Source organism: Trachurus trachurus, assembly GCF_905171665.1.
Source record: "Trachurus trachurus genome assembly, chromosome: 3".
NCBI lineage: Eukaryota > Metazoa > Chordata > Actinopteri > Carangiformes > Carangidae > Trachurus > Trachurus trachurus.
Window position 1 is genome coordinate 14374513 of NC_139893.1, and position 23662 is coordinate 14398174.

Genomic DNA, 23662 nt, shown 5'->3' on the forward strand with positions numbered 1-23662 from the left:
GGAAGTTAAAACATAATATAAAAGTTGAAATGTGATTACACAAAAGACTTTGACTGCATGGAAGCAATAGCGACAGCCAGAAGAAGAAGAAAAAAGTGAGTCACTGTGCTGCAGTGAGTTTATTATGGACTGTAGTCAGATTCTCTGCCTCACACCACCACAGGGAGGTGTGATGACGGGAGGCTTTAACATCTCTTTAAAGTTAAAATGAGAGAAACCATTTCACCGGTAACAAAGTCAGGATTCATGAATACAACTTTTGATATTCAAACATAGTTGCGCAGAGGGAGGACACAGTTGACACACAAATGTGACAACCACACAGCAAAACTGACTGTACTCAGGTTTACTGATTGTACACAACTCCATGGCTCCAAATGTTAAACAACACTGAACTCAGGCGCCACAAAAATGCACTGTAGAAACAGTACATGTATTATCATGCTGTTGAAGCAAAACACTCAACACAAGCATGCTAAAAACAAAACAAAACAATATATCTCAAGGATTATGTGGGTTTGTTTGATGTTGTTCTGATTTGAACAGGTTAAAAGATCACCATTAGCACAAAAGAAACATCTAAGGCTGAGTGTGTGTTTTATCTATTTGGTTCTATAAAAAAATAATCATATTTTGTATCTTTTAACACCAAAATTTCTATTAATAGGTTATAGTTTCCTGTGAACCTCTGACCCTTTGAAGGGGAAAAGACAAAATACAGAAGAGGAGATTGTGATACTCATTCTTGTCTCCGAGAAGGGCAACCCCAGTGAAAAATAGATGAAAACACTGCTCCTGCCACATCAAAGATGGATGCAGGCTGTGTGTCCTTGAGTACTTTGCACGTGCATGCATGTGTGTGTGTGTGGAGGGGGGGGCATGCACGGGTGTATACAGTACAGTATGTGTGTGACCAGATGTGTTTCAACTTGGGTTTAAAAATGGTTGTCTAAATGACACACAGTCCCACTTTCTGCAAACACACACAAACAGCAGACGGCAGTTTACTTACAGACAGCATTTTTGTGACTGGAGTCTTTACTGGGCATCATCTTCACTCCTCTGGACTTCAGCTCTATCGCTTTCTTCACTGGAGTAGGGAAAGGAGATTCATTTAATTATAAATCATACATAATTAGACCTTAATTAGGGTACATCATTTTTTCTAAAGTGCTTATTATTAATTTCAAGGTTGTTATTCAGTGCACATCAACTATGTGTGTGCTTCACACCCACACTCCTATAACAAATCTACGGCAAATGCAACAGTGACAGACACTGAAAATTAGAACAGGGAAAAGGGAGAGGAGATTAAAAGACAACGAGAAGTGAGGACAAGAGAGAAGAAAAAGGGGAAGGAGAGCAAAGGAGAGCAGCTGCATTAAAATGTATCCCATCTATTTTATCCTAAGTAGCAGCATTGCAGAGGATAACAGAAAAAGCTGTGCTACAAACAAACTACATTCCACTGAGAAAGAGACTTGGCGTGAAAAGCACATCTCCCTCTCTTTCTGTCTGTCTCTCTCACTCACACACACACATAGACAGACACACACACACACACAGGTGAGACTGGAAGAACCAATGGCAGAGTGAGACAGTCAGGTCTGGAGCCACACAAGTGAGAGAGACGGGCTCATCGTGTTTCGTACTGGAAGCAGCCAATTAAATGTGGGCCGCCACGTGGAAACTAATATGCACCTTAATATGCTAATTAAGCTATGCAACCAGTCAATTAGATGACAGGGAAGGTCCAGCGAGTTCAGTCAGGTGATTTTAGAGTTTTGTCCACAGTAAATGCTACTCTCAATTACAGCACAGGCAGGTAGAGCCCATGGAAAATACTACAGTATACAGTACTGTATGTCTTAAAAACACACATAACACACACGTACCCTGGTACTGAGCGCTGAAACCTTTTCTTCGATGGTTGCTGTCTGAGGTGAAATGTATCCGAAGCCAGTTCTTATTTGATATCACTGGTGAGGGCAGGGTTGTACCAGTCAACCTGGAAGAGAGAATAATAAAAAATATAAGGCATTTTACTTTTTTTCCCCAACTATCTGCAATGTGACAGCCTTCCTGACAAAGAGTTTGCCTGCACTAACATTTTGCTCCACTGTGTATTTATTTTGCACTATGGAGAATAAAGTAGGGAAAGACAAGGCAAACGGAAAGGAGGAGGTAATAATGATGTAACAAAACTTGTTATTGCAAACTACAGCATGCAGCTATGTACACAGAAAACTTCCCCAGTAAATAAGCTGGCGTTGTTGTGTTATGTGTGTATATTCTTTATGGTCCACACTATGACCCTCTGAAAATTGGTCATCATTATCTGACAGAATGTGCAATTAGTTTCTGGATGGAAGTTGAGTGTTACATATTTCAATTTAAGGTAGAAAAAACTCGAACAAAACTGGAGCTGTTTGAAGAAAGTGCTGCAGAATTGCTTCCATGTAATTAGAGATTGCAGCATTATAGATTGCACCATGACCAACAATTGTTCTGAAAACTGCTGTGAAATTACTTGCCGTGAATGATTGCAAACATAATATATCATGCATTGCACAACAAACAAGGGTGAATAACTCCAAGGATTCATATGACTATCTGAGGAACAATACACAGTTTAAAACATTTTCAAGAAGAACTTTCTAGAGTATGAATTTGATGTCACTCTGCATTGTCATCTGAGGTGCAAAGCCTGGCTGTAAATTACAGAGGTCTTAGCTGAAAGGCAATTTGTTCCACTAGCTTGGAAGAGGCAGATGTGGGAATTGAATGAATGATATTATCCATTCACATAATGATCATCACTGACCAAAAGCAGGTTTTGCACAGTTGAACTGAATACAGCGTAATTCCCTTGCCAAAGCGTGTTTAGCAGAAGGAATATCCAGCAAATCTTTGCAAACTGGTTGCTGTAAAGTTATGATATAAATGGAAATGTATATCTGATTGCGTAATTCTATTCTCAGGTTACCATAGAACGACTGAAGCCTTGTTTATGACAAAATGCAAAGTGTTAGAGGAGAGAAATAGTAAAGCTGAAGAGGTGAATGGAGATGTTAAAGTGGTAGAAAGTCAGAAAAGTTCACATCTTCAAAAACAGTTTCTAAAGCATCACCACTGAGAAAATCAGTTGGTTGCCTATGGTAAATCTTACATCATCACCTCACACATCTCATTTTGTTACCAACAGCAACCAAGGCAGTGGTGAAAAAATATATTTATATATATAAATAAATGTGAGGAAAATGGTACACTGAGACAAAAAAGGAAATGATGTAAGAGACTGCCTGGAAGCCAATGTTCTACCATCCTCCCTAGAGCGAGAGGAGCCACTGTAACTGGCCTTTAATAATGCCGCAGGTATACTGAGCAGATAGAGAAGACAATGAGGGAGCAGCAAACACAGATAAGGAAAAGGGCAGAAACAAAATACGAGAGGTGGTAAAAAATATATATATATTAAGCATACTTGTTAGAGGGCCTCATTGAGTGCTTATTACAGGAGACACACAGTTCTGTTTCTGTGAATACAGTTGGGAAGGTTATCAAATCAAAAAAGAAAGAAAGAGACATCTCATGAAAATCAGAGAAAAAGAACGTAAAAAATGTCAGATGAGAGAAACACACTGTCAATGTGTCTGCCCCAAGGCGCTCCAACTCTACAGTATACACAGTGAATAGACTACAGTGGAGCAATGTGTTATCGCTCAGTGAGTCAACCAGTGGTCTCTCCCTGCTAGTGTGGTTAAATACAAATGTGTGGTGGTGTGACATAATGACATGACACATGAGATAAGAGGCTGAAAACCAGCGCCAACGGTAGGAATGGAAGGAAAGGGCTACAAAATGCATGTATTTCACACTCAGACACACACTTACGCAAATAAATACTGTATAGTGTTCCCAGTACTCCTGTAGTAATAAATAGAGATTTTAGACAAAACATGACCTATGACCTCTGGGCAATGGAGAACAGGTAAAAACAAAAGCATCATATTATTTGGGTTTTAGTCTATTAAGGATTTCTGACTCTATCTCAGCACTATACTTCAGCAAGCCTGGCCTCTCAGACAGCCTGCTGGAACAAAAATGATTTATATGATTAATAGACTAATGTTATATGCACAGTTTTGTGACTATCATTTCATATTTTACTAAACTGAAAGTCAATTAAAGGCTAGATGAAGTAATTAACGTTTCTATATTAAAGTCAATGTAAAAATGAAAGTGAACTGACAGTGGGAGGAAAGATCCTCTGTATTTATAGAAGGCCATAATCAGCTGAGCTGTACATTAATATTAATGACTGATATGTGAACCATGTCAACCATAGTGTGATTGTTTCAGTAATCATCATGGGCAGATGCTTTGAGAGATGGGGGAACTGCCAGAGGTGGAATTAGTATTATAGTGTGAAAATAAGTATAAGCAGCTAAACCTAACGTAAAAGTACTCATTAGGCAATCAAATACTCCCTCTAATAATGGTTTATTAATTCAGTGCTGTGTGAGCGGCATTTAATATGTTCTTTAGCTGGTTGAGGTGGAGATAATTGTAACTACTTTGAAGGGTATTAAGCGGCAGCCGCAGGTCAGCTGAGTGAATCAGAAAGCGGCATAATACAGTGCACTCTCTACATGCTCTTGTGCGTAGGGATACAGTTGTTCAGTGGGTGAAATATAATGTAGTGCCAAAGGAAAGTCTTGTTTTCACAGCAAGATAAACTGCTTACAATTTTCTACATGATGTGCACATTTGAACAGATATCGGATTGTTTCAGTGGCTGTTTTTAAAAGTGTCCAAAACATGTTTTTTTCTTCACAGCAACTCATGGCTGTGCTAGTCAGCTGTGCCGGTCAGCTCTCTTATCCGGCAGTACACAGACTAGAATCTATGCACTGGATTTGAGTAATCCTTTCAACTTTAAATTTTAAATGCATTATATTTTGAGGTTTTGTGTGTACAAGAACCTCAAAACACATAACAAATAACTGCAGTGAGTTACCAAAACCCTGCCACCTGTTCTCTCCAAATAAAATGAATTATACTGTAGCATGTGTATTATGTCATATGTGAATGAAAATGAAGTCATACTTTTACCATTTCTCTACTGTATGTGATTTGATTAAATAAAAGCGTGGGGTTGACTTTGGCTAAGTCTTACCAACAAATTTCTGTCCTGAAGAAAAACAATTACCTGTAGAGTGTTACTTAGGGAAATCACTGCTGATATTATACTGTTGCAGCCTCGGGCCCCCTCTCATTTGCAAAACTGTGGTTATGTAATGCAAAATATGATTTATGAAATAATAGCAATATGATACTGTTCCAGATTTATTAAATTGATGTATACGAATCAACTGGTAGTGCGCATTTGATAATATTGAAGACACAGCGATGCAGTGTGCATACAGTATCTTCTTGACAATGTTGCTCAGTTGAAGACCCATCTGTGCACCTCATAATTCCATTCCAGTTTTTGTAAATCCAAATTTAAAACGTTTAAAAACATGACTACGAAACATTTGTTTTTTTCATTAATGTTTTGCAGAAATACTGTATTTCTGGGAAAGAGAGAGTGACTTAACCAAACTTATCTCAGAGCTTCTCACTACATGTGTTCATGAGCTCATTTTAAACAAATAATCAGCTTGGATGAACTGAAAATCTGCTGCCAACTAACAACATCTGACACTTCTGCCCCCCTCCTCCTCCCATGAAACTGCACAAACAACACCACACGTTTCATTACATTTGAGATTTTTGTGCCAGTGTTTGACAACTGCTAAACACTGTGTTCAGATGAACACATTTACAGTTTAGGGAAGACTGTGAAGTACTGTAAGAATAGGCCAAAACAGTGTCCTGTGAAAAGCTGTTGACCTTCGACATCACAAGTACGCAAATGAACATGAAAAATGTGGATGAAGAAAACTCTGTGTTCTTGAGAAAGGTTAAAACCATATCCATTCTGCACTGAGGAAAAAAAAAGGCATGACTGAGTAATGTGCACTTTTGAAGTTAATTATGTAAAGAAATAAGTAAGTTAAGATATACTATCAATTATTCACTGTGCATCTGTGCTGTGCACCACCGTCTGTACTCTATACTGTACGTGCACAGTTGATTGAAGAAATATCTTTGGACACAGTCACAATTACCATAGCAGACCAGCTCCTTTTTTGGTACACCTTTACTGATTGAAGGGTTTGGGGGGGATGAGCTTTGTAGTGCCACCCCTCACCGGAGTCTACTGTGTTCAAACTGATGAGTGATAATTCATCCCCAGAGGAGATCTTTATGCAAAACAAGCTGCTTATTGCAAACCATAGCCAGGTTTTATTGTTAGGCGACCTCTAATGGTTGTAGAAATTATGACTGGACCAAAAGCGAAAGTTAGTCTAGGAGCAAATGGATGGCATTATCAAACACGGTACTGTCACAGTGGATGGCTGTTTGTTTCAAATGTGGAAACTGATGGCTAACTTTGCTTCCTTAATCGATGAAAGTTTCACAACCTTAAGCCCACGTTTATGATGCAATCATGATGACAATGATCTAAGCGTAAGAAATCACATATCTCAGCCTAAACTATGACATTTCCCTCAATCCAAAAAAGGTGTTTTTTTGATTAACTTAACCCACCTGTGACTGTTCCATAAGCTTGATATGGCAACCCCAAAAGTTGTATGAATCATAATTAATCATAAATCAACTGTATGATGTTAACAAGAAGTCTTAGCAGAATAAGCAACATAATAAATTCTCACAGTGAACAGCAATATCTTATACTCTTACACAGTAGTTAGAGCTAAACCTTTTACAATAAACATCTCAGTGTTTTGTGTACAGTTACAGTCAGTTAACGTATGCAGAATAACCAGAACAAAGCATTACTCAAATTATGAAATTGAGAACAATCTTTCACCATTTTATTTATTTACTACACAGAACACTAGGATGTTTGCTGTAGAGTTGATTAAGAGCCTTATGCCCCTTTCCCACTAGCCAAAAAAGCCGCTTAAACTCGCTAACGGCAGTGGCAAAGGGTCACGACCCACGTCGACCCGCATCAAACGACTCTGCAAACGACGCAGGTTTAAATCGGCTCAGCTCCAATCAGCTTGCAGTGGGAACATCAGACTCGGGTCAGCCCGCTAATTTATGCGACGTCGCGCCTGTCACAACTCGTATAGATGCATTGCTCACACTCAACACGGCACAGTACTGACAAGACAGAGAGAAAAGAGAGAGCAACTTATGATCCATGGGGAAGAGGAGGGGAAAAAACACTGACTACTGCTGGACTATATTTTTATGTAGAATTAGATGCTGTAGTGATAGGTAATTGTTTTCATGTGCTTAGTGATATGAGTGCCGTTACATTCTGTATCAATGGCAACACGTGGCGGTTCCAGCTCACCAGCTGGAGATCAGACCCCAGGGTTTTTTTTGTCAATGGAAAAGGAGCCCTATGCCGATTGTTAGTGGGCGGACCCACGTTTAAAAAACCTGCGTCGACCCGCTAATTACAGTGGGAAAGCGGCTTTAGTCGGAAGTTAGTGCTCATAGCTCTGTACAGTGAACATAGCAGTGGTAACCAGCTTTACACAATAATTGATATTACACACAGGGTGGCCAATCAGATTGCGGGGGGCGGGTGCCCTCTCCGTGCCACCATGGAAGCCCCGCCCATGCTAATGGTAAGAAATTAATAAACCCATCCTTAAAAAAAGTCCAGCAAGTTTGCTGAAAAACAGCCTATAGAGTCTGGATAGGGTTAGATTACGGACAGGGTTAATGGCTGAGTTGGGATATGTAGTGCTGATGATTAAGATAGGGTTAGGGGGGACAATAATAAGTGTGGCTATCCCATACAGAATTATGTAGATGTGAGTTTGTATGCTGATGTAAGAATCAATTTACTAAATAAAATAAATAAAGTCCTTGTGTGGAGGACAAAAAAGAAAAAAAAAGAAATATGAAAAGCAGAGAGTGAAACAGATAAAAAGTGTGAGACATGCTGCACCTCCTCCATTATTCATAGGGACTGGCCAGCTGCCTGACATTGGAATAAGAGAGAGACAAGAGGTCAGAGCGAAGGAGGACAGATGGATGAGACCGAAGGGAAGAGGGGGAAAGGAAGAAGGCACAAACAAGAAAAGAAAAGAGGAGAGAGTGGTAAAAGTTTGAAAGACAGGACTAGCTGGTGAAAAGGAAACAGAGGTTGCAGCACAGAGGTTAGGTGGAGAGAGGAAAGGGGAGAAAGATAATGAAGGACAGGTCTGACAGAAAAAATTGAAGCCGGTTTTAGGGATAACGAGAGGAAATGCAAGAGGAAGGAAAGAAGCAGAAAAGAAATAAAAAACCCACAAGAGAACCTGCAGATACAAACAGGGCCTGATGGATGAAGAACACAGGACAGAACGTGAAAGCAGGAAATTCACTTAAAAGAACAGAAGAGGAGAGGTTACACTAGAGGGGAGGTTGAAAGTGAGTAGAGGTGAGACAAAGAGACAAGCCTGAATGAGGTTAGATTACAAATACCAGATTGCAAAAGGATGGAGATAAATGAGAAAGCAAGTGAAGCTGGAAGGAGAGGAGCGGCAGGTGAGAGGGGAGGAGGGGATGGAGAAGGAGAAGGGGGAAAAACTGAGAGGTGAAAGTTTCATATGGGAAAAAAAAACTCATGGAGATAAAACAAAGAGGAATGTGGAATAGGAGAGGCAGAAGGGAGGGGCCGCATAACTTTGAAAAAAAAGGAGAGAGAGGAAATGCGAACAGAGGAAAGGAGATAACAGAAAACAAGGGGAGCGGTTTGACAGACCTGAGAGGAGTAGACAATAAAAGAAGAGAGGCCAAATGACAAAACAGAGAAGAGACGGGGACAAAGAAACCAAGAGCAGGAGAGAGGTATTTCTGTGCTTACTGTAGCATTTCTCTATTATTAGACCACTGGCTTCTCGGTGATACATGAACATCTCAACGACACAAACATAACTTTCTACTGTCTGGGCATTGTTGTTTTAGTTCCCACTTCTCCCTGTTGGCTGCTTGTCTGGCGGCAAAACATTATTTTAACTTATTGAAATTCCCTGAGGGTGTAAACATCTTCAAAATGACAAAAAGGCACCATAAAAAAAGATTGGAAACAAATAAAAAGAAAAAGTTGGAAAGGACATTATCCACACCAGATAGCTGTTTATTCCAAGTGCTTAATGCAAAACCTTGGTAAACCGGTACTTTTAATCTCATAACACACCCACACAGTCAGAAATACGCACACAGACACACAGACACAATCACACAGACAGTAAACATAATTTAAAATGTAAATGTAATAACAGGACAAGAGAGTTGTTTCAGAGTGGAGAAAAGAGACCAAGAAAGGAATGATGCCTAGAAAAAAGTGAGCAAGATAAAAGAAAGAGGAGTGATTGGGAAAAAGCAAAAGCAGAAAAAGAACTGAGAACATCTGAGTCAATTTCTGTGGAAGATGTCACCGAATCCTTCATAGCAAGGTACTGAGGATGGACACGGTTCGTTCGAAGATGCTGCAGGCCTAATGCGATGCTCTTTGAATTGACAGACAAGGCCTCGAGTTTCAGTAAAGGGGCTGGAGGGTGTGTTCAAATGATCAAGGAATCACACAGCTAAACCTTCCTGGGCAAACAGACCAAGGTCAAGGTGCACAAAAAAGAAATTCTGCCTGACTGCTAAACCAATGAAAAACCTCGACAAAGCATGGAGCAATGTGGACTTTGTTTTAGTCATGAAATAATAGATCAAAGTTTTAACCAACAGAAATTATTTCAGCAGTGAAGGAGATTTGTTAATGTTTTCTACATATGTTTGGGGTTTTTCATAAGATTCTCATGGTTGTGTTCCCCAGTGTTTTCTATGGGATGTGCTGTGGAAGATTGGGATGTCAGAGCCAACAAGTTTGTTCAAACAAGGCAGTGTTGTGCCTTTTTCCCCCTGTTTGCTTGAAACAATCAGCTGTGACATTAGCATATCATTTCTGCTGTTTGCAGATGATGTTGTCCTTCTGGGTTCATCCGACCGGCAGCTCTGATTTCCCTGAGAAGTTTACAAAGTGGGATTTGTTGTTTTGTTAGAATCAACACCTTCATGAGTGAAAGCACCGATGTCTGCTTGTTGCATAAAGATGAGCAACTGCCTAATAGAAGAGTTCAGGAGATTCACCTACAATAAGTGGACAATAAAAATGAGATTGTGGTTCCTGTCGGGTGAAATGGGATTGGCTGTTCTCATGCTTGATGATCGTGACACAACAGTTCTTTGATGTTGATTTAAAGGAGGCAGTTGACTTGAGGCAGTTCTGATAAATGGGAAGCATGCCGAGCCATCCTACTGTGGGAATGAGTTGGAGGGGTAAGAGAGAGGCAAATGGAGAGGGGGGGGAGAGAGGGAGATGCATATCAGATCCCCATTAAGGTAGGAGACCTGATTTGTGAGTAATAGTTTTCATCACATGATGTATTGTGACCCTATAGTCAAATAACAGAGTAACTGGCAATTATGGCCTTTGATTTAGTTAGAAGCTTGTAAATGGTAGGGGGGTAGAGATTTGACGTGAGAATTTTCTATCAACCTCTTTAAATACCGGTAACCATAAAAAACCCTTCTTATTTAAAATCACTGACTCTCTGGCGATGATGCATTGTAGCAAATTCCTGGGTTTTCCACACTGGAAGTTGGGTTTAAATCAATGTGAATAATGTAGTGAGCAATAAGGAACAAAATATGATTAAATGCTGGTGGTTGGGCTTCTCAGATATAATGGCCTTTAGCTGTGTAAGAGTTCATTCACTTGAGAAAAAATGACAGTACAAACACCGTTGGGCTTTAAGGAACACAGTTTGTCCTGTGCTTTGAAAGACTGAGACAGAGGAGGGGAGGAGAATAGGGAGGGGGCAGTGACGGGGAGAAGAAGAAGGTATAGCCAGAGGGAGTGCAGAGAATTCAGGAAAAAGGAGATTAATAAATTACAGTAGGGAGGAGGGGAGGGCTATAAGGTTTGAGGTCAGGGTGTAGAAAGTAGGGGAGGGGTTTAAGGCCTGGGAAACCTTGATGTAAACAATGACTGTTATCAGAATGAAAATCTATTGACAGCAGTAACATTACATATACAGTAACTGGCTAGACTTTGTGTAACACCTTAACACTGAACACACGTGAACATGTACTATATTGAATTCACAGGGGAGCAATAGGAGGTTGCTCTGTTATACATTGGTGCCTTGTACACAAATAATATTCCAAAATTAAGTATTCATGGGTCAACATTTTCATTTCATTATACTACAGTAAAATTATAAATAAAAGTAAAAGTTAGACTAAAAAACAGAAAAAAGTACCAAGGCACTCATATTGATGAAAAATGTTTTAAAATGTCTTTATTTAGTTATGGGCAGAGCACTTCGACGCGTTTCGGCTGGGATCCTTCGTCAGTCTAAAAGTTAGACTAAATCTACATATTTAGAGACGTGACGTTCACAAACATCAACAAAAAAACAGGAGTGCAATAGACAAAGTGTATCTTGTACACATGACGATTACTTAGACAATCTGCTCTTCCTGGTCACTGGTCAGAACACGAGATCAATGTGGGTATTTGTATGAATTCATGGAAAATATGAGCAAACACTACTGAAAGGAATAATGACCTTAACTGCATACAGACACAGCAGTGTGACCTGTTGGCATTTCCATTTCCAAACAGAGAAATATAGAGGAAATACATATTATAAGCCATACGCTACTGTATGATAAAGACACTAGACGACGATACAAATGCCTTATAGAATCTCTCTTCCTGTCCCCTTGACCCTGTCCCTCTCTCTCTTACCTTGTCTTTCAGTCGCTTGCCTTTATTCTTTTTCTCATGCTTAGTGCAGCTTTATTTATATTCCACAAATAATCCAGGTGAAATAAAGTTTACATTAGCTGATGACTGCACTCCTGCATATCTGACCTCACGCACCTGATACTGTAGCTTTCAAAAGGCACTATTATTCAGAACATAATTAGATGAAGGTTGTAAAAATGATTATGATACCACACACACACACACACACACACACACACACACACACTGACACTCACATATTTATAAATATATATATATAGATATCAGTGTGTATGTGTGTGTATGTTGTGTGTCTGCACCAGTGTTTGTGGATATGTGTGTATATGTGACAGCTCGACAACCTGACATTCAACCTGCCAGCTTGCAGACAGGAACATGAAACAGGAAATTGCTTTTGGGACAGCCAATCAGAAAAAGCTCTCAGTAAACAGGAAGAACCCGTCACAGTGGTCCTGTCAGGTGTCAGTCATTTTCACAATGACCTGCCCACATGCCTCAGTGAAAATGTCAGTCATCTCTTAATCCAACCTCTGGAGAAAGGTACTTAAGGCTTGTATAATATTGTGCACGGCAGAGGCCCAGTTAAGTTTAGCTTTTAAATAATTATATTGTTTTGGACTGGGATCAGTGAACTTTGATTAAAGACCTAGGACCAGGGAGGTCAGTGGCAAGTAAGATTAAAGCCATAATTGTAAAACACTGCCAGGGTGATTCTTGAAATCTTCTTTGTTAAACTTCTCTCCCACTCTCTAGCGGCACGGTTATAGTAATAATAATAATAGTAATAATAACATAAATATAATTAAAACAATTAACCAATGTCTTGTAGTGAACCTTTGTGAGCTTAATTCAGTATACTAATACAGTACATAACCATATACTTTAGTTTGGGAATTTCCAGAGTTAATCTGATTCAAAATTAACATGCAAAGATCATATTACTGCAGTGTAAATTTAAATAAAGTTTGTCTTTTTATTACACATTTTATTGCTTTGCCCTACATATAAGAGGACATATATTTGTCAAGTGGGTTTTATTTTATGTGCATGTTAACTTGAAACCATAACTTTACCATGCGACCCTAACCCTACCACTTTTATTTAGCTGACCTAATAATGTAAATGTTTAGGGATGTTGGGACAAATCCTTTGAAATCATGACCATCAAAAAGACTTGAGTTGTTGCGGTCACCATTTCCAATGTGTTAAAATGTTGTGTGCACTCTCCAGGACATTCCCTGTCTTCCCCTGCATTGCGGAGGGTGGGTTGACAGTGGTCTTTGAATGTTATACTGTCAGAGACATGCTGTGTGTGTGTGTTGGTGAGTGTGTGCAACTGGGTGTGTGTAATCTGTAAGAGCCTAGAGAAACGATCAACAGCTCACACTGTCAGAGGGCCACTTAAGACCTGACACGGACACACATAACATTTCACACACATGCACACACACTGACGGTATCATGAGGATGCCATGGTTGATGCACATTGCTCTGATGGTGACAGGACTAAAAGTGTAATTATTCTCCATTCCTTTTGTTTCCATCTAGCTCTATCCTCTCTGCCTCCTTCGCTCCACTTATTTATCTGTCGACCTCTCCATTCTATTCCTTTGCAACTTGTGCCACAATCATGAACCATTTTCTACACATGGACAATGTCATCTATCAGTTGAAGTCTGGAGAACATGAAAAATGGGAGACCGTTTCTGCAGGACACGTGATATAAATGCATTTTTCAGAATCATATTTACCAGTTAGAAAAGATTAATACAAATTACAATTGAATTTCCACTATGACACAGAGTTGCCGCATCACATTATCTCCCCTAGATGGAAACACACCTGGTTGCATAGGCATTTGTATTTATCTCTTTATTTGCATTGAAAAGGCCATGTCAATGCGAGTAGATTTGCAGATCTTTGGGAAACATGTGATAAAACGAGCAGGAAAACAGTGAATTTATCATTTGTTAAGGACACAGACATACTGTATTCCAGTCCATAATATATTTCAGCCAACAGAGGTTGATTTCTGAGCAATACTGACTAAAATGCTTTTCCACTTTCTCCTCTCTAGATTTTTCCAGCAGTTCCAGCAACTTGAACTAGTGACGACCCTGCATGGTTAAGTATTAGGCTGCCTCAGCCCCTGCAGAAACACATCTAAGCCTTCAATGGACATGTGTGATATTCTGAACCAACTGACGTGATTTCCAACTGAGCTCCAAATTTGAAAACCAGAGTGTGTTTGAGTACAAGAGAGTGCCAATTTTCACACACGACCGTAGAAAATGGGAGTGAAAACAACAATTTATCACCTTTCCTGAGGGATTTGAATAAGTCCGGAAAATCAACTGGACTTGTAATCAATCATTGCAGCCAATCAATCAGCAGTTGAATCTGTCCTCCCTAACAACATCATTAGTCCACTGTTAATATTAAATGCCCTTCTTGAAACACACAACCTACAGAAAATTCTAATAAAAACAATCGTTCTCCTTAATGTGAACTAGTAGGCAACAGAACAATTAAGCCCCTAGGCTACTAATTCTTGGAAGAAGTATCCTTGGTCTCCACCTAATTTACAAAACACAGCTACAGTACAGAGTTTGTGCTTGCGTGTGTTTTGTGTATGTTTGATATCCTCTACCTCAAAAACACAAAAGATACCCGACCATTCAACACATGAAGCCTCAGTCCTGCTGATTTTCACAAAGACTCCTGCGCCCTCAAAGATGACATTTTTGTCAACTTAACACTGTGGTCTGTGTATGACATGTAACTTACCATATGCTCGGTGCTTCTGTCCCGCTGATTTCCAGGAAGTCATATTTGTCCTCTAATAAGAAGTCGTTGAAGACAAGCGCTATGGTGTCCCCGGGCTCAGCGAGGATTGACCATGTACAGTCCAGGTTGTTGTCATACTCTGCAGGGTATCCTGGGCTGGTTATTGAACCCGCGGTGCCTCGTAATGTACCACCGCATGCTCCCTCCGCTGGAGAGATACAGAGGTAGAAGAGGAAAATGAGAGGGAAAAGCGAACGTCACCCTTCCTTACAAGTATTTCCATACTTCCATATGTTGTTATTGGTGCTTTCTTTTCAGGGCTTGATTTATTTTTCCCATTTGCAATAGTCTCTTATTGTTTTACTGTTTATATCATCAGTCATTAGAACACGTTTAACTGCATTATTCCGTCTGAAGTGTGATAGTCAATTAAGTTTTGATTGATTGTTTGATTGGTTTAAATAAAACAGAAATGTTAGTGTATTGTCTTCACAGTACTTTTGATAGCTTAAATTCTAATTGCTGTCCATGAATAAATGTATCACAGATGCATCTCATATAATATAAATTAACATAATAAAAATTCTAATAAGTATTGTTACTACACTACAACAATGACACTATTGTCATTTTCACATTCTCATCGCCAGCACTGTTGTGACTGAAATTTCATTAACACATTAATTGTACGTTGTCAGACACCTAACAGTGTGACTGAAGAGAAACAAAGGAAACGGCATTAGCTAAACATGAGCAAGTAGAAAATGGAATTATTGAATTGAAGGCTAAAATAAGTAAATAAATAAATAAAAGAACAACAACCCGGTTTGCAGGGATTCATCACAAGATACTGAATCGACTGGCTCTGTTGAAGACCTGGACAGATCTGTTCTTGTCTCTAGACTAATGAACCATTAGAGGGGCTTTGCTTGAGGATTTTGGGCTCCATCTGGTTCATACACTGGTTTAATACACAATTTGAATCAGACATTGCTGTGCTTCAAAAATAATCAATACACCAGCGCCTCTCATCTTCACCAGGCCTGTGACCTCATGTTAAGGTCCTTCAATTCTCATGACCCCAGCAATTACACAGTTTTATTAAAATATTTTCCTTTCGCTGCTTAGGTTGGATATGAGGCATTTGGAAAAATACAAAAGAAGAACTCACCTCTACAAAATGGTGATGGGAAGTCCCACTGTGCTCCACTGCCAGGAGATACAATACATGTGAGGATACTGTGTCCTTCCAATACAAAACCTGACTCACAGCTGTATCGGATCTTGTCCCCCATGTTGTACCGTGAGCCATGGATGACCCCATTTGGAATGAGGCCGGGGGTGCCACATGTATGGCTGGGTAGGACTGAAACACAGAGAGGAAAACAGAGAAAATTATTGTTGACGGAAGTACCTATTTGTCCTACATAAAGTCTAAAAAAAAAAAAAAAAAGGGCCAATTGAATCAATCAAGAGTCACAAGAAGAAGTCAACCACAATTCAAATATCACAGAGATTCAAAATGATCCAGTTTTTCACTCAGCAAAATATGTTAGTTTGAGTATGGGATATTTAGATGTCTGACGAGCAATTTCCCTCCTATGTGCATTGGTTGTTGCCAGTTATTAGATGACACAGCTCTACAGTGGGAACAACTACGGGCAGCTCATGGTATAACTAGGCCAAAATCAATCTATGACTGTAGCCAACACGCCTTAGCTCCACAGAAGGGGCAGCAACACAGTGGCTGTAGTACAACCTGGACAAAATCCACAGCGCATCCCTGGTGTGTGTTATGTGTATTTGTATAACTGGAGCATGTTAACTTGCTGCGTGTGTAATGTGTGCATGCAGTGTCTATCCAAATGGTCATGGTGTGTGTGAATGTGCTTGTGCACAGTGCCATGTGTCTGCATGTAAGGGGTATTCAGTCAGTCCGTGTGTTTGTGTACACTGTTCCAATTAAACGCTAGCATGGTAATTAGACAAAGCTTCACCATGAGACCAAGAGAACTAGGACAGAGCGAAAGAGGGAGGGAGGGACGGCATGAGTGAGAGGGAGACAAAGAGAGAGTTGAAGAGGAGAAAAAAGAAGAAAGGGAGATGAACAGACGGACAGGAGAGAGGTAAGAAGAGGTGGGAGGGCAAGAGGTAGAATAGTGGTGGAAGGGAGAGAGGAAGAGGAGGATGGGGAAGAGCAGAGACTCAAGTCAGACAGGAAAAGACACTGCAGGTGAAGTAATTGCAGTGGGCCCTAAGCATGTATAATTTACTCTAATTGACTCATTATTTGGAATGTACGTATGAAGTCATGAATCACAGGGAAGTTATTTACACTCAGATGACCATACTACCCTGCTTTGTTAGAAGAACCTGATTCTTCACAGGCATTACACTGTAAAGGACCAAAATGGTCATTTCCTAAGTGAAACTGTAATGCTGTACTGTCACTATGACCACACAACAGGTTTGTGCATTGAAATATTGAAAGATTTTGGGGGTGTTTATTCACTTTATTATCTCACCAAAACAGATCAACATTAAATTATTTGTAACAGCAGTCATTCGGGTGAAATCAATACACAGCACTCTGACACTTGCAAATGAAGGTCTCAAGCCATCAGTCTGGAATAATGGTGAATGTGGCTCACTACCACAGCTCAGCTATGGCAAGATGATCAAGTATAAATCTCTAAAAACTTTGTTCACCGTACTTCTAAAAATATATACGTATACTATATACTGCCACACTCGTTCAAAAGAAGCATAGCAGGCCTTGCTTCCCACAGCAAACAGCACTAGGTTGTTTTATCAATGGTGCTGAGTCTGACCCCTTGTCTTGTAGAGTGATATTAATTGAGACAGTAAGTGAGTCATTTTCACAAGAAATTCAGATTACGAATGACAAATGTGTTATTTCAAGTCGCCATCAACAATCAGTATAGTAGTTTCAGGATTACTGCAGCCAATTTACAATTTTGATTGAGAGAATAATACTGCCTGTGATATGGTTTGTTTGCCTCATTTTTAATCAGTTCTATACAACCTTGTTTAGCTTTAATCTCATGCCTGTGGAACTTCAAATTGGCTGCTTGCAATTGTGTTCAGTAGCATAATCACTTTTATCACTTAATAATATGAATGAATGATGCTTCTCCCTTATGATTTCATTTATTCTAGCCATTTACAAGTTCACGAGAGCTATTTTTACAAAAAAGATTAATTTATAGTTCTGAAACAACCAGTACACAAAAAATGGTCCAAGCAAATGCATGCTCGTACTGAGCGATAGAGACAATGCACACCTCATGTTGCAGAAATCCAGCATACAGTACAGTACATGAATCTCATATTGGAAAGTGTATCTTTTAGTATAAAAACCTTGTTTCCTCAATGTGAAGGAGCAGCAGTTCTTCTCTGGAGCTCGTTGCCCTATATCTAATGCTGAACACAGCCACCCTGCAGAAGAACTCACTCTTCTGATCTCATTCTTTCACTCACTACCCAATGCCAATATGACCATAAGTGAGGGTTGGCATTGAGATAGACTGGTAAATAGATAGCTTTGCCTTCCTGCTCAACTCCCTCTTCACCACAATGTTCTGGTTTAGTGTTTAATGATGATGCACTGATCCACCTACCAATCTCCTGCTCCAATCTACCTTCACTCACTCTTCCCATTGTGAACACAACCTGAGCCAAACCCTGCCCCCCCCTTCCTGAGAAACTGGATGATGTGCCAGAATGTTCTTGAGGCAAAACACAAGTCAGTCATGCCTGCCAGTGCCACAACAACCCTTAGGCAACAAGTCCTGGCAGCCACGTCCACAGTGGAGGCTTTAAAACCTTGCCCGCTCAGATTCCACATCTCCATCCTCCCCCGGGATGCAAGAGAAGTTCTCCAAGATGTGTAAGCTGAAGACCACATGGACCAATCCTCAGACAGATGTTCCCCATTTACCATTACTACACACAATGCAGGTTTACCAGGTTTGTCCAGCCATCTGCCCTGCCCTCTGGTCCAACTCACCACTAGGTTCTGTAGGTGATGGTCAGTTAACAGCTCTGTACCGTGTCCAGGACATGCAGCCACAGATCAGACAATGCAACCACAAAATCAATCATCATCAATGGTCTCAGCACTGAGATGTTTTGTTATGTTTTTGAGAATGAAAGTTAATTTACAATTATGTATCCAAGTAGTCAAGTGTTTTTGTTTTACTAAGTTCGGGATGGTCGTTTCCATCGTGCTCACACACTTGCTGTAACTCCCACTGTGGGATGGAAAGAATATAGAGATCCATGTTTTCCCTTAGATATCCACGGCGTTGAGGAAAGCTCAGCTGCATGAAAATGTAAGGGGGGCAGCCACAAGAACACTGATGATAGAACTGCATCCTGGGTATTTTCTTTGTATTTGTCCTGGCATTCCTGTGTGCATGTGTGTGTGTGTGTGTGTGTACGTCCACTGGAAGTGACTGATGTTGCTCCTCTGTTGTGTTTGTCGCTTCCGGCTCTTTACAGCCGTGGGGCAGGTCAGTGTGTTGCTATGGCAACTCCAGGACAGGGCATCATTTTAATGGTGATGCAGAGGTGAGAAAAGACAGAGAGGTGACGGCTTGAGAGTGAGGCTAAGAATTGACACAGTATGCAAGTGGGATGAAGCAGAGAGCGGAGTAGAAAGAGAAAGGAAAAAGAAAGAGTGAGGAAGGAAGGAAAGAACAAGTTGTGTTAAGAGGAAAAGAACAAATGAAGAATGACGGAAGTAAAATATTGAGCCAAAGGGAATAAGGAAGTGAGGGAGACGGGAAGCATTAGAGAGGTGTTGATAAAGACTTTTTGATAAATTATTAATAAATTATAATCAGTGTCTCACAGAAACTTTGTACACAGACAATTGCATTCTATTTTCCGTTTGATCCCTTCCACCAACCGACCTCTACCCAACTAACCAAATTATACATTTTCAGAGTTCTCCACCATTAGTTTCTGTTTCTCTATTACTGTCAAACAATCACAAGATAACTCTATAGCAGGGAAATACTTAAATGATAACCCCACACTCTGTAACAACACAAGCCTTTGAAGAGCAAACCTAACCTAACCTTCTTGTTGCTCACAATTAGACATGGTCTGTCTTTCTGGGTTGTTTTTTTTCAGTTAGAGCTGCGTCTTGGATAAAAACTCCACGTCTCCATCTGTCTGAGTGTGATATCAGTAAAAGTCAGATTTACAACAGCTGCTGCAGAAAGAAATGCTAAACATCCTGAGCAAGGTTCACTGCACTGTCCCTACAGTGCTCTTTCACACAGAATAAATATTTAAAGATGCATATTAGCCAACAATCGACTAAAAATAGCAAAGCAATCAGTTCTTTGAATTTGTTGTTATGGATGCACTAAAGCATTTGCTGGTGGATAAAAGCCAACCACCATAACCTCTTGCTTTTCCCCTGTGGTATGAATGCAGTGCACTGGGGACAGCCATACTGTAATTCAATCATACAATAACAGACATAATTGAATCTAATAACAGTAATAGTTATTAGGCTCACAGTAACAATTATCCAATAGATGTCCTGCATGACAGTCATTTAAATCTGCCTGACTCCAATTGAAATCAGTTTTCATGGTGGAAAAATAAAATATCCACAAACATGACAAATAACAGAAACCATTCCTGCAACACTATCACACTGTTCACACCCACTGTATGTACGGTATTAACATACCCTAAAGATACAGTTTAAACACACAAAATGAAGCAATCTTTCAATTAATTATCTAGATGTAAGTTAAAAGGGAGATTTAAAGAAAGAAAGAAACAAAACAAGAAAGAAGAAAATATTATAATAATAATAGTAGTGTTTGTATCATCCAGATGTTGTGGCTGATCAAAACATGTATTTGATGCTGATTGTGTGATAATGACCTCTTGTTACCTGACAGAGATAAAAAAATAAAAAATAAAAAAATAAACTGGAGGGAACTATATCTGTATCCACAGCATGAAAATTGCCACAAGCCCCACTTGGAACAGATGTTTTGTCAAATCAAGCTCCGCATACCTGGCAAAAATGACTAATTTCTTGTTTGGTTTCCAGGGGGCTGTAAAGTTAAAACCAAGCGGAACCAGAACAAATGTCAGACCGTGTGCACATATTGCCAAACAGGGATTTAGACAGATGTTAGCATTTGAAATCTGTCTGGAAAAATGTATCTCTCAGAGTTTTAAAGCTTTGATTAAAATTTTGTCAGATTAGTTAACTTTATTTATTTATTTTTTTTAAAATAAGATGACCCTTTTTTGTCTTCATTCAAAATTCTGACAGGATTTCATTGAGGCTGTTTCACCAGACGGCCTTGATCACCACACAACAAAAAATAAAAAATAAAATAAAATAAAATACCTCTGTCCAGTGAGTCACATTCTTTAAAACCTTCAGATTTTGCATAATCACATTTCAACAATGCGTGCACACTGCAGTTGCAGATTGTTGCTTTAATAGCAGAGTTTGCACACTTAACTCTCCAGCATAACTGTACAGGAAAAGTGCAGACAACTTGATTTTACCTGCCCACCCCCCACCATTTTGAGTCTGAATAAATCACTCCCCATACACATCTCTGCTGACACCCTGAGTTCACATTGAAAGCATCTCTCAATGGGTGCAATCCATAATCCATTAACACCTCTGCTCAGTTCTTATGGTGTATACTGTATGTATTAGAGTTGTTGCTGTTGGAAAGATGCCAAAGCCCCTGAGCTAAATGGACTCCCCAGCACTGCTAGTGCTCCCATGGTGTAAATGTATTAACAGCTTCGCTGACACATAGTACATAATAACTCTAACCAACCAAACACTAATGGGGCTCCTGGCCAACTGTGGCCAAGGGCCATAACTGAACGGTGCTCCCCACTACCTGCTGAGCTCCCCTAGTTTTAATATGTCAGCAGCTCACACCACATTTGCAGCAAAGCACCTTTGCCCCATCCAATTGATCCCTTTAAACTTATTTGCAGGAATTTGTTTTGGGATAAGTGTGAAAGGGTTATTTCTTATTAAAGAGGGTTACCACACATGTACCGGCTACATTACATTCAACACAGTGATGAATTACTGTTAAAAAGTCAGTGACCATTATAAAATCAACTTTTCTTTCCTTATTTTGACATTTGAGTAATGTGTTTGAGTCATTTATCAGGCACATATTCAAAACTTTCCACAGGTCCAGGTATGAATTCATGTGGATTTGCTACTTTTATATGTCCAGGTTCACAATAAATCTAATTTTGTTGGATACTGGTTGGTCAGACAGAAATATTACTCATAATAGGTACAAGCTCCAGTGATGTTTCTAGTAGTTCAAACCTTATCAGGCTGAAAGAAAAATGAATACTACCTTGGGTCTATGGATGATCAAGTCTTCTAGAATTACACAACAATACTCAAAACCAAGGGATACCTAAAACAATGAAACTCAAACAAACATGTTGCGGTTATGGTTCACTCGGTTCATATTCAAAGCAGCATGGTGCACTGTACGTCCCAATGATATTACAGATCAGAGCTTTCATTCCTGCATTTATTGCTTTGGGACAGAGAGCTGTTTATTATCTCAAATAGTGACTGCACTGTCCAAGATAATGAGAACAACATATCTGAATTCTGCTTGACAATTCTGGATGTTGGATTTTCCTTTTAAGTGTGCCAGCCAGTGATGTTTCCAGCATTAATTCCCAACGATCACCAGTGAAGGAGGGCATTTAGAGTACAGACTTCACTTTGTTCTACAACACAGAGAATGCCATGGAATAAACCACAGACTAATGAGTCAGGGCTTGTAGAATCTCAAGTTACATAGTAAACAACACCAATGGATTAGAACTTGGGTGTGTAGCCTAATACCAAATACTGGAATAACAAAATGTGCTCTATCTACAGTACATACAGCTCTGCAGTCTGCCATCACCAGCTGAGACCTCAACCACATTCAATCATAAAAAATAAAAATAAAAACTCAAGCCCTTGAAAGTTACATTTCAGTTCTCCTTCCCTTGGAGTAAACATATTAAAATGTATTAACACCGCCTTTCCCATGTTCTCCTAGTGGAAATATATTAGCAGGGCAAGTGACATTTCCAACACTGCTTCTCATCAATCACCTGCTAAACAGAGTAATCACTGTAGCAGCTACACTCTGTTAAACACCAGTTCTCCTCAGCCTTTCCAGCTTCAATATAGAACCAAGAAATATTGGTTGCTAGTATACAACCTCCACATGCTGCGATGGCCGACACCATAAAAACCAACAGCCACAGAACCGTATTATATCTGTATATTTATAACAGATGTGGAGCATCAATGCAAGCCATACATAATACAGTAGCAACTTAAAACAAATGTTTAAACTTAAACTGTATTGCCTTGTTTTTACTTTTACATTCTGTTGCCAGACAATTCAAAAATATAAATTGTTTTTCTTTTCATATACGTATATATATGCATAGTTTGAACAAAGTCACACCACCCTGTCCAATTTTAAAGATGAAATAAAGATTTTCTGCCCACATGTAAGCAGCAGAACAAGCCAAAATATATTCGACAGACACTGAGAATTATGCATTGCATTAAACTCCTCTTTCTCCACTAACTTTAGGAGCTAACTTTGTCTGCGATGTGGTGTTTGGCAGGCACTACAGACACATTTTAGATATTTTTCAATGAAAATAGCAGCCTGATAATTCTGTGTAGATTTATCATTACAAGCAAACCCCTTTACGTTACACAAAACTGTTTTATTCATGAGTACAGACATAAATATGAATTAGTGTAGCTGTACAGATGCTTAAGCTTATTTTAGTTGAGTTGAAAAGCCACTATAATTGGAACTGTTCACTCTTTCATATATAGGCATGTTATTTATAGTGTTTCACAACTGTGACACAGCAACAACAGGATAGTCA

At 39.5% G+C, this 23662-nt stretch overlaps 1 protein-coding gene across 1 annotated transcript in view; it reads right to left on the reverse strand.

Annotated features, from left to right (window-relative positions):
- LOC310984129 (CUB and sushi domain-containing protein 1-like) overlaps positions 1–23662 on the reverse strand; it is a gene marked incomplete at both ends in the record, with an annotated part of 396452 nt that overhangs the window by 186216 nt on the left and 186574 nt on the right. Inside the window, 4 exons of the mRNA XM_083969256.1 lie at positions 1013–1090; positions 1896–2008; positions 14696–14903; positions 15867–16061. Of these exons, the coding sequence (XP_083825382.1) occupies positions 1013–1090; positions 1896–2008; positions 14696–14903; positions 15867–16061 (594 nt within the window). The remainder of the gene's footprint in view (positions 1–1012; positions 1091–1895; positions 2009–14695; positions 14904–15866; positions 16062–23662) is intronic.